Raw genomic sequence first — 19416 nt, 5'->3', positions numbered from 1 at the left:
GCCTTTGCTCCTCACCCCCAAAGCAGGCACAGAACAACTCCAACTGCCCTGGACAGCAGCACCCTGCTTTATTGGAAGCCCTTCTAGGTCTAGACCCCCTCCCAAAAAGGAGCTGTGCTGCAACAAGAAAAGGGGTGCCCTGGCTGCGGGCACTTCTGCACCGCTGTGAGCCCAGAAAAACCCAAAATCACCGGAATTCAACCCAAAAAAATCCTCAAATCCAAAAAAAACCCTGTGAAAATTGGGTAAAATATGAGAAAACTGCAAAAAATCCCATAAAAATCTCGAATTTGGGTGTCAAGCACCACTGCTGCCCCGGCTGCGTGCACTTCTGCACCACCGTGAGTCCAGAAAAACCCAAAATCACCGGAATTTAACCCAAAAAATCCTCAGATCCAAAAAAAACCCTGTGAAAATTGGGTAAAATATGCAATAACAGCAAAAAATCCCATAAAAATCCTGAGTTTTGAGGGTCAAACACCACTGCTACCCCGGCTGCGGGCACTTCTGCACTGCCGTGAGTGCAGAAAAACCTGAAATCCCAGGAATTTAATCCAAAAGAATCCTCAAATAAAAAAAAAAAAAACAAAAAATCCCATAAAATACGAGAAAACGGCAAAAAATCCCATAAAAATCCTGAATTTTGGGGTCAAACAGCACTGCTACCCCGGCTGCGGGCACTTCTGCACTACTGTGAGTCCAGAAAAACCCAAAATCACCGGAATTTAACCCAAAAATTACCCCAATCCAAAAAAAAACCCGTGAAAATCCCATGAAATACAAAAAAAAAGCAAAAAAACCCTGGAAAAATCCTAAAAAATCTAGAAAAAATCTCATAAAATACAAGAAAATTCTGTAAAAATCCCCAAATCCCCCAAAACTGCCCCAAATCCCCTTCAGGATCTTTGGGAACCTCAATTTGTGCCTTTTAGGGATCAGTTTGGGGGATTTGGGAGGTTTTTTGGAGATTTTTGGTTGATTTCAGGGTATTTCAGGGTGATTTTGAGTGGTTTTGGGTTATTTCAGTTTGATTTTAGGTGACTTCAGGGTGATTTTGGTTGACTAGGCTGATTTTGGGGTGTTTCAGGCGGATTTTGGGTGACTTCAGTTTGGTTTTGGTGTATTTTAGGCTGATTTTGAGTGATTTTGGTGCATTTCAGGCCAATTTTGGTTGATTTCAGGGTGATTTCTGGTGATTTCAGGCTGTTTTTTTGCTGATTTTGGGGTGCTTGAGACTGATTTTGGGGTGTTTCAGGTTGATTTCAGTTGATTTCAGGGTGATTTTGAGTGATTTTGGGGTGTTTCATGGCAATTTTTGGGTATTTTGGGGTGTTTCAGGCTGATTTTGAGTGATTTTGGGGTACTTCAGGCTGATTTTGGTTGATTTCAGGGTGGTTTTGGGTGATTTTGGGCTATTTCAGGCTGTTTTTTTGCCGTTTTTTCACCAATTTTTGCTGATTTTGGCTGATTTTGTGCCGATTTCTGGATTTTAGGGCACATTTCTCGAATGCCACCCTGACGTGCGCATCGGGCGCCGTTTCCACCGGGGCTGCGTCTCCTGCCTGGGGTGTCTCATCTTCTGTCCCCAAACCCCCCAAAAGTGCCCCAAATCCCCCAAAAGTGCCCCAAATCTCCTTCAGGATCTTTGGGAACCTCAATTTTGATCCCGGTGACGTTGTCCCTGCCCCGCACCCGGTGATGTCATCACCGGTTTTGTGATGTCATCGTCGGCCCGGTGACGTCATAGTGTTCCCTGTGATGTCACCTTCTCTCCCCACGTGACGTCACGTGTCCCGCCCGGTGACGTCATCCGCATTCCGTGATGTCATCGCCAGCTCGTGACGTCACCGCCCCCTGTGTGACGTCACAAGCCCCCCCAATGTATGACGTCACCACCCCCCCGTGTCTGACATCACCACACGCCCCCATATGATGTCATCACCCCCGTGTATGACGTCACCATGTCCCCCGTGTATGACGTCACGGCGCTGCTGTTGATGGCATCATGGCGGCCCCGTTGATTACGTCACTGCGGCCCCGTGTATGACATCACGGCTCTGCCGTCGATGACGTCACGGCGCGGCCGTCGATGACGTCACTGCGTCCCCTGTCGATGACGTCACAGGAGGAGGACGGCTCCACCTGCCTGCACCACGCGGCCAAGAACGGGAACCTGGAGATGGTGGAGCTGCTGCTGGGAACCGGACAGGTGGACGTCAACGCCCAAGTGAGTGGTCAGTGAGTGACCACTGAGTGTCCACTCACTGTCCTGGGTGTCCACTCACTGTCCTGAGTGTTCTGAGTGAGCCCTGAGTGTGTCCTGAGTGTGTGAGTGTCCACTCTGTGTGTCCCTGCTGGGAACTGGACAGGTGGACGTCAACGCCCAGGTGAGAGGTCAGTGAGTGACCCCTGAGTGTCCACTCACTGTCCTGAGTGACCCCTGAGTGTGTGAGTGTCCCCTGAGTGTCCACTCACTGTGTCCTGAGTGACCCCTGAGTGTCCACTCAGTGTCCGGAGTGTCCTGGCAGTAGTCAGAGGGTCAGGGCTGCTCTGGGGCTGTTTTTGGGCTGTTTAGGGGTTGTTTTTCAGGTGTTTTTTTGGCTGTTTTAGGGCTGTTTTTGGGGTTGTTTTGGGGCTGTTTTTGTGCTGGTTTTGGGTTGTTTTTGGGGTGTTTTGGAGTGATTTTGGGTGTCTGGAGGCGGCGCTGACCCCTGGATGACCCCTCAGGACAACGGCGGCTGCACCCCGATCATTTGGGCGGCCGAGCACAAACACATCGAGGTCATTCGGCGACTGCTGACCCGAGGGGCCGACGTCACCCTGACCGACAACGTGAGCGCACCTGGGGACACCTGGGGGGACCTGGGGGGACCTGAGACACACGTGGGGACCCCTGGACACACCTGGGGACACCTGGACACACCTGTGGACAGCTGGGGACACCTGGGGACACACCTGGGGACACACCTGGGGACACCAAAACCACACCTGGGGACAGCTGAGATACACCTGGGGACACCTGGTGACACCTGGGGGCCACCTGGGGACAACTGGGGACACCTGGGGACAGCTGAGACACACCTGGGGACAGCTGGGGAACATCTGAGATACCTGAGACACACCTGGGGACACCTGGAGAACATCTGGGAGACATTTGGGGACACCTGGGGGGACCTGGGGACACCTGGGGACAGCTGGGACACACCTGGAACCCAGTCTAGAACCCAGTCCAGAACAGTCTAGAACTCAATCTAGAACCCAATCTAGAACAATCTAGAACCCAGTCTAGAACACTCTAGAACACTATCTAGAACACTCTAGAACCCAATCTAGAACGTTCTAGAACCCAGTCTAGAACAATCTAGAACGTGGTCTAGAACACTCTAGAACCCAGTCTAGAACAATCTAGAACGTGGTCTAGAACACTCTAGAACAGTCTAGAAACCAATCTAGAACCCGATCTAGAACAATCTAGAACACGTTCTAGAAACACACCTGGAACACACCTGGGGACAGCTGGGGACAGCTGGGACACACCTGGGGACACCTGAGATACACCTGGGGACATCTGGGGACACACCTGGGGATACCTGGGGACACCTTGGGGACACACCTGGGGACACCTGGGGGCCCCTGAGATACACCTGGGACACACCTGGGGACACCTGGGGACACCTGAGATACCTGAGATACACCTGGGGACACACCTGGGGACACCTGGGATAGAGAGGATACATCTGGGACACACCTGGGGACACCTGGGGGTACCTGGGACACACCTGGGATGGAGAGGATACATCTGGAACTCACCTGGGGGGACCTGGGGACATCTGGGGACACCTGGGCACACCTGGGATAGAAGGAACACACCTTATTGGGTTTTGTTTATTGGATGTAGGGGTTCAGATGGGGTAGGGTTGGTTTGTTTAGCTGAGTTTTGGGTGTTAATTAGGTGGCTTTTGTTAGATGCAGTTTTCAATTTTTGAAAGTTTTTTTATTGAGTGGTTTTAAGGTGATTTTTAGTAATTGATGGTATAATTTTATTTTGTTTGTAGTTGGTGTATAAAAACGTATATGTTCTATTTATTTAATGTTGTCTTTTTTAGTTTAGGTGTTGATGATAAGTTTGGATTTCTTTCTGTAGCGTGTTTCTTATTAGTTTTACTTCTGGGGACACAGGCATTTATATGGTGGATTTTTAGAGGTATATTTTTGGGGGTGATTTTTTTAACATTTTAGTAGTTTAGATCGATTTTTTATGTTTTTCATTAGGTATTATTTTTTTTTATTGAGTATTGTAATTATGTATTAGTATAACGGTAGAGCTTTGGGTTTTTTTTTAACTATTGTTTAGGGTTAGTTGAATGGTTTTGAGTTCAGTGCATTGGTCTGATTATTTTTTAATAGTTGGTGTGATTTGTTGTGTGGAGTTCAATAGGGTTGCTTTTTATTTACGTTTAACTTTGCTGATGTGATAAGAACCGTTAGTGACAGAGCATAGCATCTGTTTTTGCCGGTAGTTGGTTGTACGGTGTGGGTTTTGTTTGTGTTACCTGTTTTGGGGTTTTTTTTGTTAATGAGATTAAAGTTTTTATTTTGGGGTTGCGATTAAATTAAAAATTTTAGGGCAATTTAGATTTTTGACACGGATGCACTGTGATGAGAGTACATTAGTTGTTTTATGTGGTATTGGTGGTTTAGATAAGGGGAATATTTGTTTTGAAAATTTGTTTTGGTATTGTTAGTTGAAGTGTTAGGATGAGTTGTGTTTCAGTGTTGAATCTTTTTGAGGGGGTTCACATTTTTTCTAGGTTAAGATTTTTTTTCCCTTAGTTGGTGGAGGTACTGAGATTTTATTGATGACATTGATGGGAATTTGATGCTGTTTGTTTTTTGGTTATTTTATTTTTAGGAATTTGATTTTTGCAGTAGGCCTGGAAGAATTCACTTTATTTCAAAACATACTAATTTAATGATATAAAGGTTTCCATATTAACTCCTCAGTGTCTTAGATTTTTTTTCTTATTTAGTTTTTCCAGAATTTATTGATAATTTAGCAATCAAGCAGGGATGGCACCCCGTTCTTGAAAAGATGGCTATGGAAAAACCTGCGTCTAACAACACGTACCTGACGGACGGCAACAATTTTGCCGTTATTACAGGGCCAAATTCGAGTGGCAAATCAACATCGGCATGGAATGCCGGAGGAGAGGAGTTTCTGGTGGGCTACCAGTGACATCTGATGGAGTGATTTTGTCTCTTTATGGACTTTTAGATTTGGGTTCATTTTCCCTTTGAACTGAAGATTGATGAGAGGGAGGCGAGTTTTCTCTCGTTCGGTCTCAGTTGTTTATTTTTTCTTATCAGCATTACAAGGTACAAGGAGCTATGTACACTATGTTACCTCTGTCTCTCTTTTCTTTGCCTCCTTTGGGCTCTGTTCTCTGTGGATATATCTTTTCTTTAGTCTCTCAGCCTTCTCTGGGCTCAATTCTCTGTGAATACAGCTCTCTATAGTCTCCCAGCCTCCTCTGGGCTGAATTTTCTGTAGATACAGCCTTTCTATAGTTCCCCAGCCTTCTCTGGGCTGAATTCTCTGTGAATACAGCTTTCTATAGTTCCCCAGCCTTCTCTGGGCTGAATTCTCTGTGAATACAGCTTTCTATAGTTCCCCAGCCTTCTCTGGGCTGAATTCTTCTGGGATCCTCCCTCGTGGGGAGTTCCACTTATCTCAGTTCTCATTATTCGAAGTAAACTCTCGAGCTCGTTAGAATCTTGTTTCTCGTGTTTATTGTAGGATCCTCACAAAAGTTAACAGGTCTCTCCAGGTTGGTTACAAGGTTAATCTTTGCAATTTGGTACATTTCTTTCTTCTGATGGTACAAACAAGGCCTTGTGGCACACTTCATGTCTGATACACAAAATGGCCCCGAACTATGCAGTTCTTTTATCTTTATACCTATTTTTACCCAATTAACAATAGACACGTATATTATTTTTCTTAATGACCCAATGACCCATCACCTCTGTGATGCACTGCGGCATTTTCTATCCAATTACTAACTACTACCCAAAAATCTCTAGGAGAAGAACATGAAGAAGAAAGAAGAAGGACAAGAGACAACACCCTAAATCCTCCATATTGTCTCCTGTTCTCTAAACTACTTTTTTCACCCAGTGATTTAAGAAACTTTCTAATCTACACACCTATTTATTTTCATATTATATTTCATATAATATGAAATTCAGTGTTCTCTTGGATCTTAGAACTAAAAATTAAAAGCAAGGGCACACAGTCTGTATTTCAGACTCCAACATCTGCCCCTCTCTTAAAAAAAAAAAAAAAATAAAAAAATCAACCCAAAGCTTTTCTTTGATTACTTTTCAAGAAGGGTTATTTTTCTTTCACTCATGCCTTATGCACCAACAACAGAACTGCTGCTCTGTTCCACAGAGCACTCTGGCCCCAGTTCTGAACATCAGTTAACCAACTACCCAAAGCTAGAGAAATAGATCTAGGTTGCTTACTTGACCAGTAGCTTAATATGTCTAATTGCTCTAAAGTTTCTGCTGAAGCTACTTGAATTGAAAGCTGAGTTGTCATAAATCTCTATCTAAAATTTCAAAAGTTAAACTCTTCACAATCAGGTGTGACTAAGATTGATATAAGATTACACTAAGATGTTGCCTCTTTGTATAGAGCATGATTTGGAGTACCATTCATTATCTCATCTTCATTCTGTTTTAACACAGAAAAATTGGATGTTATACTAAAATCTATTTTTACTGAGATAAGGTATACTTTCTTTTGAGTTAACTAAAAGAAGCGATGCAGGTGAAATTGCATCACAAAGTGACCAACAAAATGATACAGCTCAAGGGTGATACTTGATTCACCTTCATATTCAAGGACTTTATCTCTCATGCAAGATTCCGAATCTTGACACAGTTCACACCATGCTTTAACAAATGAGGCTTTAAAATATTGACTTTCTCACTGTTTCACATGAAACCCAAATTTCACTGTTCTTGCATGTTGGATCTAAGCTGTTCTGCTGTCAACTGTGGTCTTGATACAGTTCACGTCAGGGTCCTCGCTCTTCTGCTCTTTGGGCTGTCTGCTCGTCTCTGCAGCTGATGAGTTTTCATGTTCTTTGCTAGGAAGTTACTTTTGCTTTGAACCTGTGAATACACAAACATACACTTTCCTCCAAATTATTAATTGAAATAGATTTTTTAATCTTCTTGCTTCTGAACTTTTGACCAGAACTTAAGAGATCTCTCTCAACTTTGCTTGAGTACTGTTAGAACAATACCTGATAATTGATGGAACTGGCTTAGTAAAAGACTTGTTTAAAAAGGACTGTTCAAGAATTGTTTGCAATAGATATAAGATCTTTACACTTTTTCCAAAAATTTAAGATTTATAAGGTTTTTATACTTCTGAGGCATAGCCTTGGTTCCCCCCCTTTTTTTGTAATTAAGTAAGGTATTTGTTTTTTTTGTTATGACAATGAAAAACCATCAAATTAAAACACTTGCACATGTATACACATATAGGAAATAACACTTTTACAGAAATCAAAAACTTATTAAGAAGATTCATAATTAATATTATGCAATATTAAACTTATCTGAATAATCTGTAATATGAATTACTAAATATACTAAATATATACTCTCATCCCAGAGTCTGTCACTGCTGATAAATCAACGGAAGATTGGAAAATCATGTCCGGATAACAATTCTCCAAGCCCGCTGTAAAATCCAGCTGCTATATTAATTCACTAATTGCCAAGTCAAATTGACCTGAATATTGTTTTGATGCAGAAAACTTCTGGGTTTATTGGTAAATTCTCCATCCAGGTAAAGTCAAGGCTTGGCCAGAGCCTTAGGCTTCATCTGGAAAGATGTCTCCTAACTCATTTTCAAAGCAAGGGGTTTAAAAATAACAACTATAAGATGCTTAAAACACAGCAAACTTTTAAAAAGCATTTGTATAAAGCAAATGACCAGAAGTCTTAGGTACCAGATCAATTAAACCATGCAGCAGTTGGTTTAATCTGAAGCTTCTCTCATGGCAGCTGACCCTTAGCAATGGTATATCTTCTTAAAATTCTGAAAACACTGAAAAATAAGAAAGCTATAACAATAGCAATAACAATATATCAACAATATAACAATATAACAATAATAATATAACAACAAACAACAGAAGTCTCGATGAAGTCAAAGGTGGCACTGACTGCATTCACTTCTGTCCACAAGCAGGTGTTCATCTTCATCTCTTTAGAAAAATAACTATACTTTGCAATTTAAACAAACATCTTCAATAAAACATAAAGCAATCTAAATTTAAACCTGTTAGAAATTAATTATGATAAAAGGAAGTAACAAAACTTAACATTAAAAAATACCAAAGTTATAACTTAACTTAAAAACACTCAAACTTAAACATAGTGAAATTTAACTTTGATTAAATCTATTAACACTTAATCTGTATCAGATGAAAATATGACTTAATCTTACTCTATTATTATTAAAAAAGCAACTAAAAATTTGGTATACACTTCTTTGAACACAATATAATAGGAATATTGGTTCACTATAGAGATTATAGGGATGTAACAAATTTATCATCATTCTATGTTATCTGGTTTTGAGAATAATTCATAATAATTGTAGATGTTATTAAAAATACCAATTCATAACAAGAATTTGCTTGGTATATGTTTACATTTGTTAGGATTTTTAGAATGCAGTTTCACTAGAAAAAAAATACAGCACCACAGATTTGGTAATTTGCTATTCAGCTTTTGTAGTACTTTTCAGAAACATTAAGTCTAACTTTTTAACTAAGATTCAAAATCCAAATTGATATATATGCTGTTATACATGTTTTTTTTTTATAACAAAAGGATTCACATTAAAATTGCCTAATTATAAAAGATACCAAGCAAATGGGTAATATATGGTTAATATAATTTTGAAATTACTGAAAACTGTATTGAACTAACTCCACAATACAGATACTCAAATGAAAGGAAAGGTTAAAAATGAAAGAAACTTGTCATTCAATCCTTTTTCTGTAGGGTTAATCATATGATCTTTTAACTCAATTTTAAAGAAATGCTTCTTGCAGAAACTGACTGTAACTACAGTAATAATGCTTGATGATCACTCCACATGATACAGTATTACATTATCAGTAGATGTATAGAAAAGATAACCTTTTCAAAACCTTCATGTATTAGGAATACTGAAACAGAATAAAAATCTTTTAAATTTCTTGGGATGTAACGATATCATTTTCCATGCTATTTTGTAAAAACAAAACCAGCAGATATTATTAGAAATACAACATCTATATATATATTTCACTATAAAATATCTATAAACTTTTTGATCTATTTTTGAAGGCACTTCATTCAATAGAAACTTCTTTTTAAAACTCAATTATGATTACAACAATTCGCTGATTTACTAACAATAAAATTTGCAAAGCTTCTAATTTTTGAATTGTCCAATTAAAACTCTCTCTTTTTTGTCCCTCTCTGAGATGTCCAGCTTTCTGTTCTTTCTCTTTTGTTTTGTTGCTTTCTGTAGCTTCATCGAAGTTGCTTGAGTTGTTTCACTGGTGGTTGTCATGGCGACAGCGTTTCTGGCTGCTGTGTGCTATCAAGCCCGTCCGCGCCGGGCTGTTTTTGAATCTGAGAAAAAAACTCTAAAAACTTATATTTAGGAAGAAACTCCTTTTCAGGAGATAAATCCCTTTTTGGGTGACTGCTGTTGAAGATAGAAAAGGGGTAAAATGGCTAACAAAGATCTTCTTCAAGGTCTTTTATATGTCCATTTACCCAATTAACAGGTGCCAACTAAATTATTTTTCTTAGTGACCCAATGACCCAACACCTGTGTGCTGCACTCTGACATTTTCTACCCAATCACCTACTACTACCCAAACACCCCTAGGAGAAGAACATGAAGAAGAAAGAAGAAGGACAAGAGACAACACCCTAAATCCTCCATCTTGTCTCCTGTTCTCTAAACTACTTTTTCACCCAGTGATTTAAGAAACTTTCTAATCTACACATTTACACTTTTCCTATCTAACTTTAACATTTGTTTTCATGTGTCACCATGAAAACATGCACATGAATTTCATATTATATGAAATTCAGTGTTTCCTTGAATCCTAGAACTAAATATTAAAAACAAGGGCACACAGTCTGTATCTCAGACTCCAACATGACGGTGAGAGCATGTCATAGGGTCTGGGGGAGCACCAGGATGCACTTGGACCTGGAGCATTGCTCAGAGGAGGTGGTGAGGGACAAAGCTTTTTGCCAGGAAACAGCAGCTGAACAGGTGAGCCAGTGTGGATTTGCAGGGCTGATCTTTCTGCTTTTCCCTTTTGATTCCATCTTGGCAGTCCCGCCTCAGTGCCCTCAATCTGTCACAAGAGTTCCAAAAAAAAAAAAAAGGCTGAGCAAACAGTGAAAATAAGGGGTACAGGTATGGTAGAATACAGTTGTACCCCACCCCCAACCCTAAACAGCAGCCCTAACAGCGCTCCCATTTCCCTGAGGCAGCTGCAGGCAGGAATCCTAAAGCAGCAGAGTGCCACAACCCCGAGAGGTGCAGGCAGTACACCGTGTTCTAGGGCCAGTTGAGAAGAGATAGTGGCCACGTAGGTCCCGCTTGTGTGGGATAACCAGGGGTTTCCAGCCCCGGCCCACCCCGGGGTCCCCGTTCATCCGCAACCGGGGAGGCTCCCAAACCTCATCAAGGCGGCAGTTCGTTCGGATCCACAGCAATACCGGTCGAAGAGTTTCGCTCCGCAAGCCTCAGCATCCCAGCGGGGCTGAAGCATGCAGGCGAAGGACCCAGCCATTGTCAGGAGACCGTGAGTGTTGGGTTTTCACAGATGTGCTGCTAAGATCTTGCACTGGTATTTGGTTTTCTTTATTGTACCTGTCCAAGAGACAACAGCCTGCCAGAAACGTGCCAGACGGTGAGGCGGCCTTCCCTTGTGCCCCACGTGGCTTCTCGTCCCCAGGCATATGAGAGCTAAGTCGAAGTCCAAGACCTACAGAGGGGCATGAAAGCGGTGTGCTAGGTCAGCACTCGTGCCCAAGGATTTTTGAGTCAGCTTTGGAGATGTGGCGGTCCAAGCTGTGGCCCCTTAGGCTACCTCAAGGGAATTCCTCACTTTGGCTCACAGTGCTGAGGTGCGCAGGACAGAGCAATCCCGGGGTGTGTCGTGTCACTTTTCTACCGTGCCTTCCGTGCCTTTCGTACCTCTCGTGTCGTACGTGCCTCGCCTTATCCCTTCCGGGGGCTTATCAGAAACCCCGGTGTCTCTCTTAACATCTCTGACCTCTCTGAGAAGAACATGAAGAAGAAAGAAAAAGGGACAAGAGACAACACCCTAAATCCTCCATCTCGTCTCCTGTTCTCTAAACTTTTTCACCCAGTGATTTAAAAAAACTTTCTAATCTATACCCTTACACTTTTAGCTTTTTCTATCTAACTTTAACATTTGTTTTCATGTATCACCATGAAAACATGGTCATGAATTTCACATTATATGAAATTCAATGTTTTTCTGGGTCTTATAACTAAGTATCAGAAACAAGGGTACACACTCTGTATTCCAGACTCCAACATTTGCCCCACTCCTTAAAAAAAGAAAAAAAAAAATCAACCCAAACCTTTTCTTTGATTAATTTTCACTCAGGGTTATTTTTCCTTCTCTCAAGCCCTACGCACCAACAACAGAACTGCTGCTCTGTTCTACAGAGCGCTCTGCCTCCAGTTTTGAACATCCGTTAACTAACCACTCAAAGCTAGAGAAATAGATCTAGGTTGCTAACTTAACCGGTAGCTTAATTTGTCTAATTGCTTTAAAGTTTCTGCTGAAACTACTTGAATTGAAAGCTGAGTTGTTATAAATATCTATCTGAAATTTCATGAGTCAAACTCTTCACAATCAAGTGTGACTAAGATTGATATAAGGTTACAATAAGATGTTGCCTCTTTATATAGAACATGCTAAATAAAAAGAAAAATTGAATATTATACAAAAATCTATTTTCACTGAGATAAGATACACTTTCTTTTGAGTTAACTAAAAGAAGCGATGCAGGTGAAATTGCATCACAAAGCGATCAACAAAATGATACAGCTCAAGGGTGATACCTGATTCACCTTCATCTTCAAGGACTTTATCTCTCATGCAGGATTCTGAATCTTGACACAGTTCACACCACGCTTTAACAAATGAGGCCTTACAATATAGATTTTCCTACTCTTTCACACGAAACCCAAAGTTCATCGCTCTCGCGCGCGGGATCAAAGGCGTTCAGCCGTCAACTGCGGTCTCGATACGGTTCACATCGGCGTGCTCGCTCTTCTGCTCTTTGGGCCATCTGCTCGTCTCTGCAGCTGATGAGTTTCCATGGTTCTTCGCTAGGCAGTTACTTCTGCTTTGAACCTGTCAATACACAAAGATACACTTTACTCCAAATTACTAATTGAAATTAATTTTTAATCTTCTCGCTTCTGAACCTTTGACAGGAACCAAAGAATTCTCTCTCAACTTTGCTTGAGTACTGTTAGAAGAATACCTGATAATTGATGGAACTGGCTTTGTGAAAGACTCGTTTAAAAAGGACCGTTCAAGAATTATTCGCAATAGATATACAATCTTGGCGTTTTTTCCAAAATCTAAAATACATACATAGTGTTTCCACGCTTCTGAACTGCAGCCTGTTTCCTCCCCCTCTCTTGTAAACAAAGGTCAAATATCCACTGTCTTGTTCTGACAGTGAAAAACCATCAAAGTAAAACACATGCATATGTATATGTATATATGTATATAGGAAATAATACTTTTACAGCAATCAAAAACTGATTAAGACGGTGCATAATTAATATTATGCGATATTAAACTTATCTATATAATATGTAATATGAATTACTGAATGTACTAAATATATACTCTCATCCCAGAGTCTGCCACTGCCGATAAATCAACGGAAGATTGGAAAATCATGTCCGGATAACAATTTTCCAAGCCCACGGTAAAAATCCAGCTGCTATATTAATTCACTAATTGCCAAGTCAAATTGACCCGAGTATTGTTTTGATCCAGAAAATCTTCTGGCTTTGTCAATTCTCTATCCAGGTAAAGTCAAGGCCTGGCCCAGCGCATCAGGCGCAGACAACGAGGCGTTCAGGGAACTAGCGGCGAGCCCTTTCCGCCCCTACCCTCTCACCCAGGGGCAACAGCACCGGGTATCGGACAAACCTCTGTCAAGCAGCAGCAGCCGAGCAGATGAACCGGTGCATGGATTTGCAGGGGGGAACTGGATTTGCAGGGGGGATCTTTCTCCTTTTTTCCTTTTGATTTCATCTTCCTAGTCCCTCCAAAGCGTCCCTAGAAAAAATGGGGATGATGAGGACGAAAGTAGTTGAAACTGAGGGAAGCAACTCCGTTGGGGAGGGTGAAACAGGGAAACCTTATGAATGTGATTGTTTGTCAGAAGATTCTGAAAATATGAAGGCTAGAATCAAAGTAGAAATGAAAGCCTGCTCTGAGTCCTAGGATACCGAGTGGCGGTTAACCAAAGAACAATAGCCTAGCCAGTTGAACGAGAATCCCTGCTGACAAAACAATGTCCTTCTGCTGATCGAGAAGTCCAAAGGTAAAGAAGCAAGGAAAGAACTTGTAAAGCTTTGTAGAGTCTAAAGCGCAGCACCGTATGTTAATATAGGGAAACGCATAGGCTGTATGTAAACTCTTTAGTGGCCGTGTCTCATGGTGATCGGTTACTAAGAATTAGAATATTCACGATAGAAAAAGATATATTGGATTGTAACAAGAACTTCGCTCTCAACTCTTACCCCTCTCTCAGCTCCCCTCTCCCCCGCTCTTACCTCTGAACCCCGCTCCCTCACCTCCTTCCCGTCTAGCCCTCTCCCCCACTCTTAACTCTCAACCCCCTCTCCCTGGTCCTACCCCACTAGTCTTCCCTGCTCTCTACCTCTGGTTTTTCCCTCTTTCCCTCTATTGCTCTCTTATTCCCTCCCTCCCCTTTCCCAACCTCTCCTCCCCTGCTCTTACCCGTTCTCTCTCCCCTTCCCCGGACCACGCGGACGCCGAGGCCGGCGGCGGACACGGATCTCCCCTCTTTTTACCCTTATAATAAATTGCTTATACTTGAACAGCTTGACCCCGGAGAAGTCTCTCACCGCGAGTGAGCGTTTTTACACACCAATACCTGGCGCCCGCACGTTTACGAGCCATCCCACGACTCCTCCATCGGTAAGACACTGCTCCATCATCACTGGCAACTACGAAGACAGGTTTTTTCACCCTTTAAGGCCGTCTAGAGCGCAGTTTATGTGGCTGATCACCATAACACCGTAACTCTCTTTCCACTGTTCCGCGGCACCCTCGGGCACTGGCCGGCCGTCGCTCAGCAGCGTCGGCTCCGGAGCTCTAGAGGTATCCGCCGCGTGGCTTTTTCGGGGCGCACGTTCCGAACGGCGTCCGCACCCCTGGTTTCCGCAGGGCCCTGTGGCACTGAGAAGGGTGGCAAAGCCACGCCTCTTCTGTGCTACACGGGACATACCCTGCGTGGTTTCTTCGGGGTGAAGGTTGCCAAGCAGCGTCTGAACCCCTGGTTTCCGTGGAGCCCCCGAGCTCAGGGGGGCGTTGCGAGGCGACGTCTCACCTGGGCTAGGTGGGCAAAGCCTCTACGTGGTCGAGCGAGGGGCAGATGCTGTCACAGCATCTACACCCCGAACTCTCTAAAAGTTTTTCCGCTGCAGCGTCCGCACTGTAGTTTTTAGACGACTCTGCAGCGTGGTTATGTGCGAGTATTACTAAGTGACACCCGAGAACGGACGGGAGGTGCCTGGCCAGCACCCATCACCCGAGCTCTGAGAGACGAGCCGACATCATTAAAATAAGAGGTGAGTCACAAACCAGTCTATCACGGGTCAAAACTATTCAACCCCAGAAAAAAAGCTGTATAAGCAACTAAAATTCTCACTAAAAGCCAGCCAAAGCAAATTGCCTAAACGAGAACTAAAAACCCTCCTAACCTGGACTCTAGTTAATTTCCCAAACGCAAAACACTCAGAATTTTTTACTAGAGATTTTTGGGACACAGTTGATAATAAGCTTTTTAATAACATCTCTCGCCGAACTATGGCGGCCGCTAAGCTCCTCCCAGCCTGCAGAGCACTCGTAGAAATGCGTGCTGCCAATACACAACGCATGACGAGCCCCCCGTACCCCCGCAACCCCCGTATCTCCTACCCCTCCCCCCGACCACGCGGCCCCCGCATCCTCTGTCCCCGCCGGCCCCCGTCCTTTCCTGCCCACTGAGACCGGCGCGCCCCCGACCACGCGCCCCCCGTTCCTCCTACCCCAGTTCCGGCACGCTCCGTTCCCACCCCTCCCACCGCCCGCCCGCTTTTGCCTCCCTCCTGCCATCCCAGCTACCCCCGATGTTGCGGTCCCGTCCCGTTCCACCGTCCCCGCGGTTGTGGTCCCCGCCGCCGCCGTCCCCGCGGCCCCGCCTTCCCCCGCCGACACCATGGTTCCCGGCTCCGCCACCCCGCCCACCCTCGGCATCGCCGTTCCCGCAGCTCAGCTCCCCTACACCCCCTCCGTGCCGCCCGCGCCGCCTTGCCGCCCCACAGGCTTCGCTTTCCCGGTGCCCGTGGGGCCGCCGGCCCCGCCGCCGCCGCCGCCGCCGCCGTCCAGCGACACCGATCCGAGCGGTGCGGCCCGGGCCGATCCGAAACTCCCGCTGCCGTACACCACTCCCCCATGCTGCCCTGCGGCGCTGACGCCATCCACGCATGCGCAATCACTGCTTTTATCGCCGAGGCTCCTGCTGCCGTCCCCGCGCTCCCCGCGTCTCCCCCCCCCGTGCCAGCCTGTCAAACCGCGGAGGGGGAGAGAAATGACCACTTCTAAAACACCAGAACAAGTCCAAAAATACCAGCGTCACGCAGTTTCAAATCACCGAGTTGAAAATTTCCAAAGGAATCCAATTGCAAAATACCAGAATACGGGGTTCCAAAATTCCAAAATGATTCCGTTTCAAAATAGTAAACTAGTGAGTTCCAAAATATGAAAAGCACCCAATTTCAAAATATCTATTTGCAAAATACCAGTTCTCAGATGTCTTACACCGGCAGGATTCCCAAACCCAAATGAATGCAATTATTGTCAAAACGGGATCTGTGCTACCAGAACGGCTATTTTCTTCCCTGAAAAGCTTTCCCTGGTGATCATCAATACACGTAGTTATTTTGATCATTTAGCCGGGCGTAATAAAATTTTTCTTTAAAACCCCACTTTTGTAGCGGTCCTCAGCTCGCGTCCGTGACCCGCAGCCTCCGGGCGGGACCGCCGGGGCCGGGATCGAAGCAGAGAGCCAGCCCGGTCCGCGCGGCTGCGCGGGGGAAGACCGAGCGGCGAGCAAAGGGAGCATTTATAAACTATATCGATATTTCACTGAAATTCAGGGCAGAGCAGCGGTGGGGGCGCTCGGGGTCGGCCAGGATTAGCCCTAAACGAGCCGGGCCAACCCCCGACCGCTCAAGGGAAGCGGAAGTCAGTAACCGGTAATCGCCTAGGACCCCGTGAGGAATTTCCTCCGTAATCACAAACCCAGCACGCAGGGGATTTATGCGGCAGAATCCCAATTTCGGCCACGGCACCCGGAGGAGGATACCGGTTCTCTATCGCGGAAATGAAAGCCCAGCACCCCGGCGTTTCGGGGACGGACAGCGGGACACGTAAGGGAGGGAACGACCGGCAGCATGTTTCTGCGCCTCACCCCCAACCCCCCCCCCCCCCCTCCAAGGTGCAGCCTCAGGCGTGACCGGTGAGGACGAGAAGGGAGCAGCTCCCGGCAGAGGCAGTTTTGAGAGGGTTACCCGGGCAAGGCTCGTGCAGGGAGCCGCCGGAGGGGCCAGCGGGGGCATCCCGGGAGTTCCTCCGGGAACGAGGGTCACGGCACCCAGCAGGGACCGGGGGATCAGGCGGTTTCACCCGGGCGGGGAGCGTCACTTTAAGATAAAGCCGAGAGAAAAGCCCGTCCTGCCGAGCAGGGTCACCCGAGCGGGCGGGGCAGCACGCACATTCCCGGCGGGGGGGGGGGGCGCGGGGGGCGGCAGTTTTCAGCTTTCCTCTTCTACCTCGCTACTCCATCTCCACAGCCCCAAAGAAGGGATGGGTTATCAGGAAAAAAGGCGTTTAAGCTGAGGGAAAAAGCTTTCTTTTCCCCAATCGCCTGTGTTTGAATTGAAGAGAAATCCACTTCCCCTGCAATTTTGATAGTCTCAATTGGAGGTACTCTGCCTTTTCTGTGCTGTTAGAGATATTAATTCATAGAGAATACCCATTTTCTATTTTTTTCCACTTTAAGTGGAAAGGGAAAGCAGGGATGATGCTTTTTTATGGATCTGAATTAACCGAAAAATGCCCCCTTTTCAATCACCAGAGAGATTTAAAGTGAGGAAAACCACTCTTTTTCCCAATATTTGACACGTTTAAATTAAAGGGGAGAAGCCATTTATTTACCACTGTATCCGTTTAAGTGGAGGTAGCTGCCCCATTTGCTCATTTTTAGCGTTGCCTTTTCCAGCATGTCCTGGGGTGACTTTATGATACCGGTATCCCCAATCGTCTGGTTTATGTTAAATATTAAGTTCTGCACCTTTAAGACCGGCTCTGAAGGCGAGAGCGGGGGGAAGAAGAAGCACGCCCTTTGCGTTAAGGAACAAACATCAGTCCCACACATCCCGCTCCTGGACCGTGGTGTCTGCAGCACGGACAGACAACGGGACAGAGCTTCTCTCTGGCTTTTAGTTGGTTTTAGCTAGCTGAGGCAGAGGAGTTCCCTGGACCTTTGTTTTTTTTTTCCTTATTTTGTTTCCTTGGATCTGTGCAAACCTGCTCCGGACCGAACACCCGGCCAAACCCCGGGAGCTCACGCCTTTGGCCCACCGGGGCCCGGGCCTCGGCACTTTTCAGCGCCGGAAGGACCGATAAGAACCCGAGCGAGGCGAGCTACACCACATGAAAAGGACTTTTCTTCCTAGACTTGCCATCCCATTGAACAGTGAGAAGTTTTATTATTTCATATTATTCAATTTCTGTTAAATAAACAGCTTTTTCCACTTCTTTCCAAGGAATTTTTTTTTTCCTTTCCTGGACCAGTTGGTAGGGAGGGGTCATTTCCCTGGGGAAATCCCCATTTGGAGTTTTCCTCCCTAATTTGCCCTAAACTAGGACACAGCATTTCAAGGGTTTAAAGCTGCATTTCAGGATACCTCTACCCACGCCCCGGCACCAAATATTTCCAACAGGAGCGAGTCCAGCAGGTACGTAACGGTAATGCCAACTGGGAGTCTATTTTTTTTCTTATTTTCATTTATAATGTAGAGAGCCCGAATTAGAGGTCCCTGTGAGACACCATTCATATCTATACTATTCTTCTCCACCCTAATTAATCACAGGGGGAGTGCTACTTAGTAATCACTAATAAATAATTATGCAAGTCCATAAATTATCCAACTTAGCTGACAACACTGCTGAAACACAAAGTTTTGCTTCTTACCTTTTTTTTTTCCTTTGCTCCATTGCTCTGAGTAATTGCAGTAAAAAAAGAAAACACTGTCTTTTCCCAAAGAGTTTTCTTCTACGCAGAGCTCCTTACCTCAATTTTAACTCAGAGGAGCCAAACAGCTACGGTCCCTCTGAGGGCTTTTATACCCGGTGGGATTTGCCGCCTCCCCTTTCCCAGGCATCGTGGGAAAAAGAGGCGGGCTCAATTAGGGGTATATTAACCCCAGGCTGTGCTAAGGGGCATTATTCCCTCCAAGGGAATCAGCTGGGCTAAAGAGCTTGTCTCTCATTTCAGCGAAGAGGCTCTTTCAATTTACTCCAGCCTGCTTTTAGCAGGTATCTTTTGGGCATTTGAAGCAGCAGAGGTTTTGAAAACACCTTGAAGAAAACATTATTGAACACAGGGAGTATTTAAGTTCATGATTTTGGGTTGGGAGTTCAGGGGTGATAAGATGCTTTTATAATGATTCTTCTGTTTGGGTTTTTTTTAGGAGGATTGCAGTTTCCTGAAGTTCTCGGTCACGTCAAGTGCGATACTTCAGATTCTCTCAGCAGATTCATCGTGACACAAAAGGGAACCGCTGCGGCAGCTTTCCTTAGCAGCAGATCGGTCTCTCCGATGGATTCGCTTCGGAGAGATAAGTCGAGGGCTGTGGTCACAGAGGGGATCGAAGCAGGGCAGTGGGTTAGGATTCACACCGGTTAGGGTTTTGAGTCAGCTATGGGAAGGGGGCAGTTTGAGAACTGGCCTCTGGGG

The 19416-nt window shown here is 45.0% G+C and overlaps 1 protein-coding gene across 2 annotated transcripts; it reads left to right on the top strand.

Annotated features, from left to right (window-relative positions):
• Positions 1-1961: 1961 nt before the first annotated feature.
• Positions 1962-5194, top strand: LOC131574200 (histone-lysine N-methyltransferase EHMT2-like). Of its 2 annotated transcripts, none has more exons than XM_058828626.1 (3): positions 1962-2227; positions 2728-2832; positions 5031-5194. In XM_058828626.1, exons 1-3 carry the CDS (start codon positions 2090-2092, stop codon positions 5055-5057), a joined length of 270 nt encoding a protein of 89 aa, XP_058684609.1. In that variant the 5' UTR covers positions 1962-2089; the 3' UTR covers positions 5058-5194. The 2 variants fall into 2 exon arrangements, with proteins under 2 accessions (XP_058684609.1, XP_058684608.1); XM_058828625.1 differs by lacking the exon at positions 5031-5194 and adding an exon at positions 4913-4989.
• The last annotated feature ends 14222 nt before the right edge of the window (positions 5195-19416 follow it).

This window comes from Poecile atricapillus, unplaced genomic scaffold (genome assembly GCF_030490865.1).
Source record: "Poecile atricapillus isolate bPoeAtr1 unplaced genomic scaffold, bPoeAtr1.hap1 scaffold_111, whole genome shotgun sequence".
NCBI lineage: Eukaryota > Metazoa > Chordata > Aves > Passeriformes > Paridae > Poecile > Poecile atricapillus.
Note: the sequence above shows the minus strand (reverse complement) of the source record. Positions and strands in the feature narration are given on the sequence as shown.

Excerpts from the sequence above, each read along its gene's own strand:
- LOC131574200 (XM_058828625.1), top strand. The coding sequence starts at position 2,090 with ATGACGTCACTGCGTCCCCTGTCGATGACGTCACAGGAGGAGGACGGC. Across the intron at positions 2,228-2,727 it reads AGGTGGACGTCAACGCCCAA|GACAACGGCGGCTGCACCCC; the intron begins GTGAGTGGTCAG and ends ATGACCCCTCAG. Across the intron at positions 2,833-4,912 it reads ACGTCACCCTGACCGACAAC|GAATTTGATTTTTGCAGTAG; the intron begins GTGAGCGCACCT and ends TTTTATTTTTAG.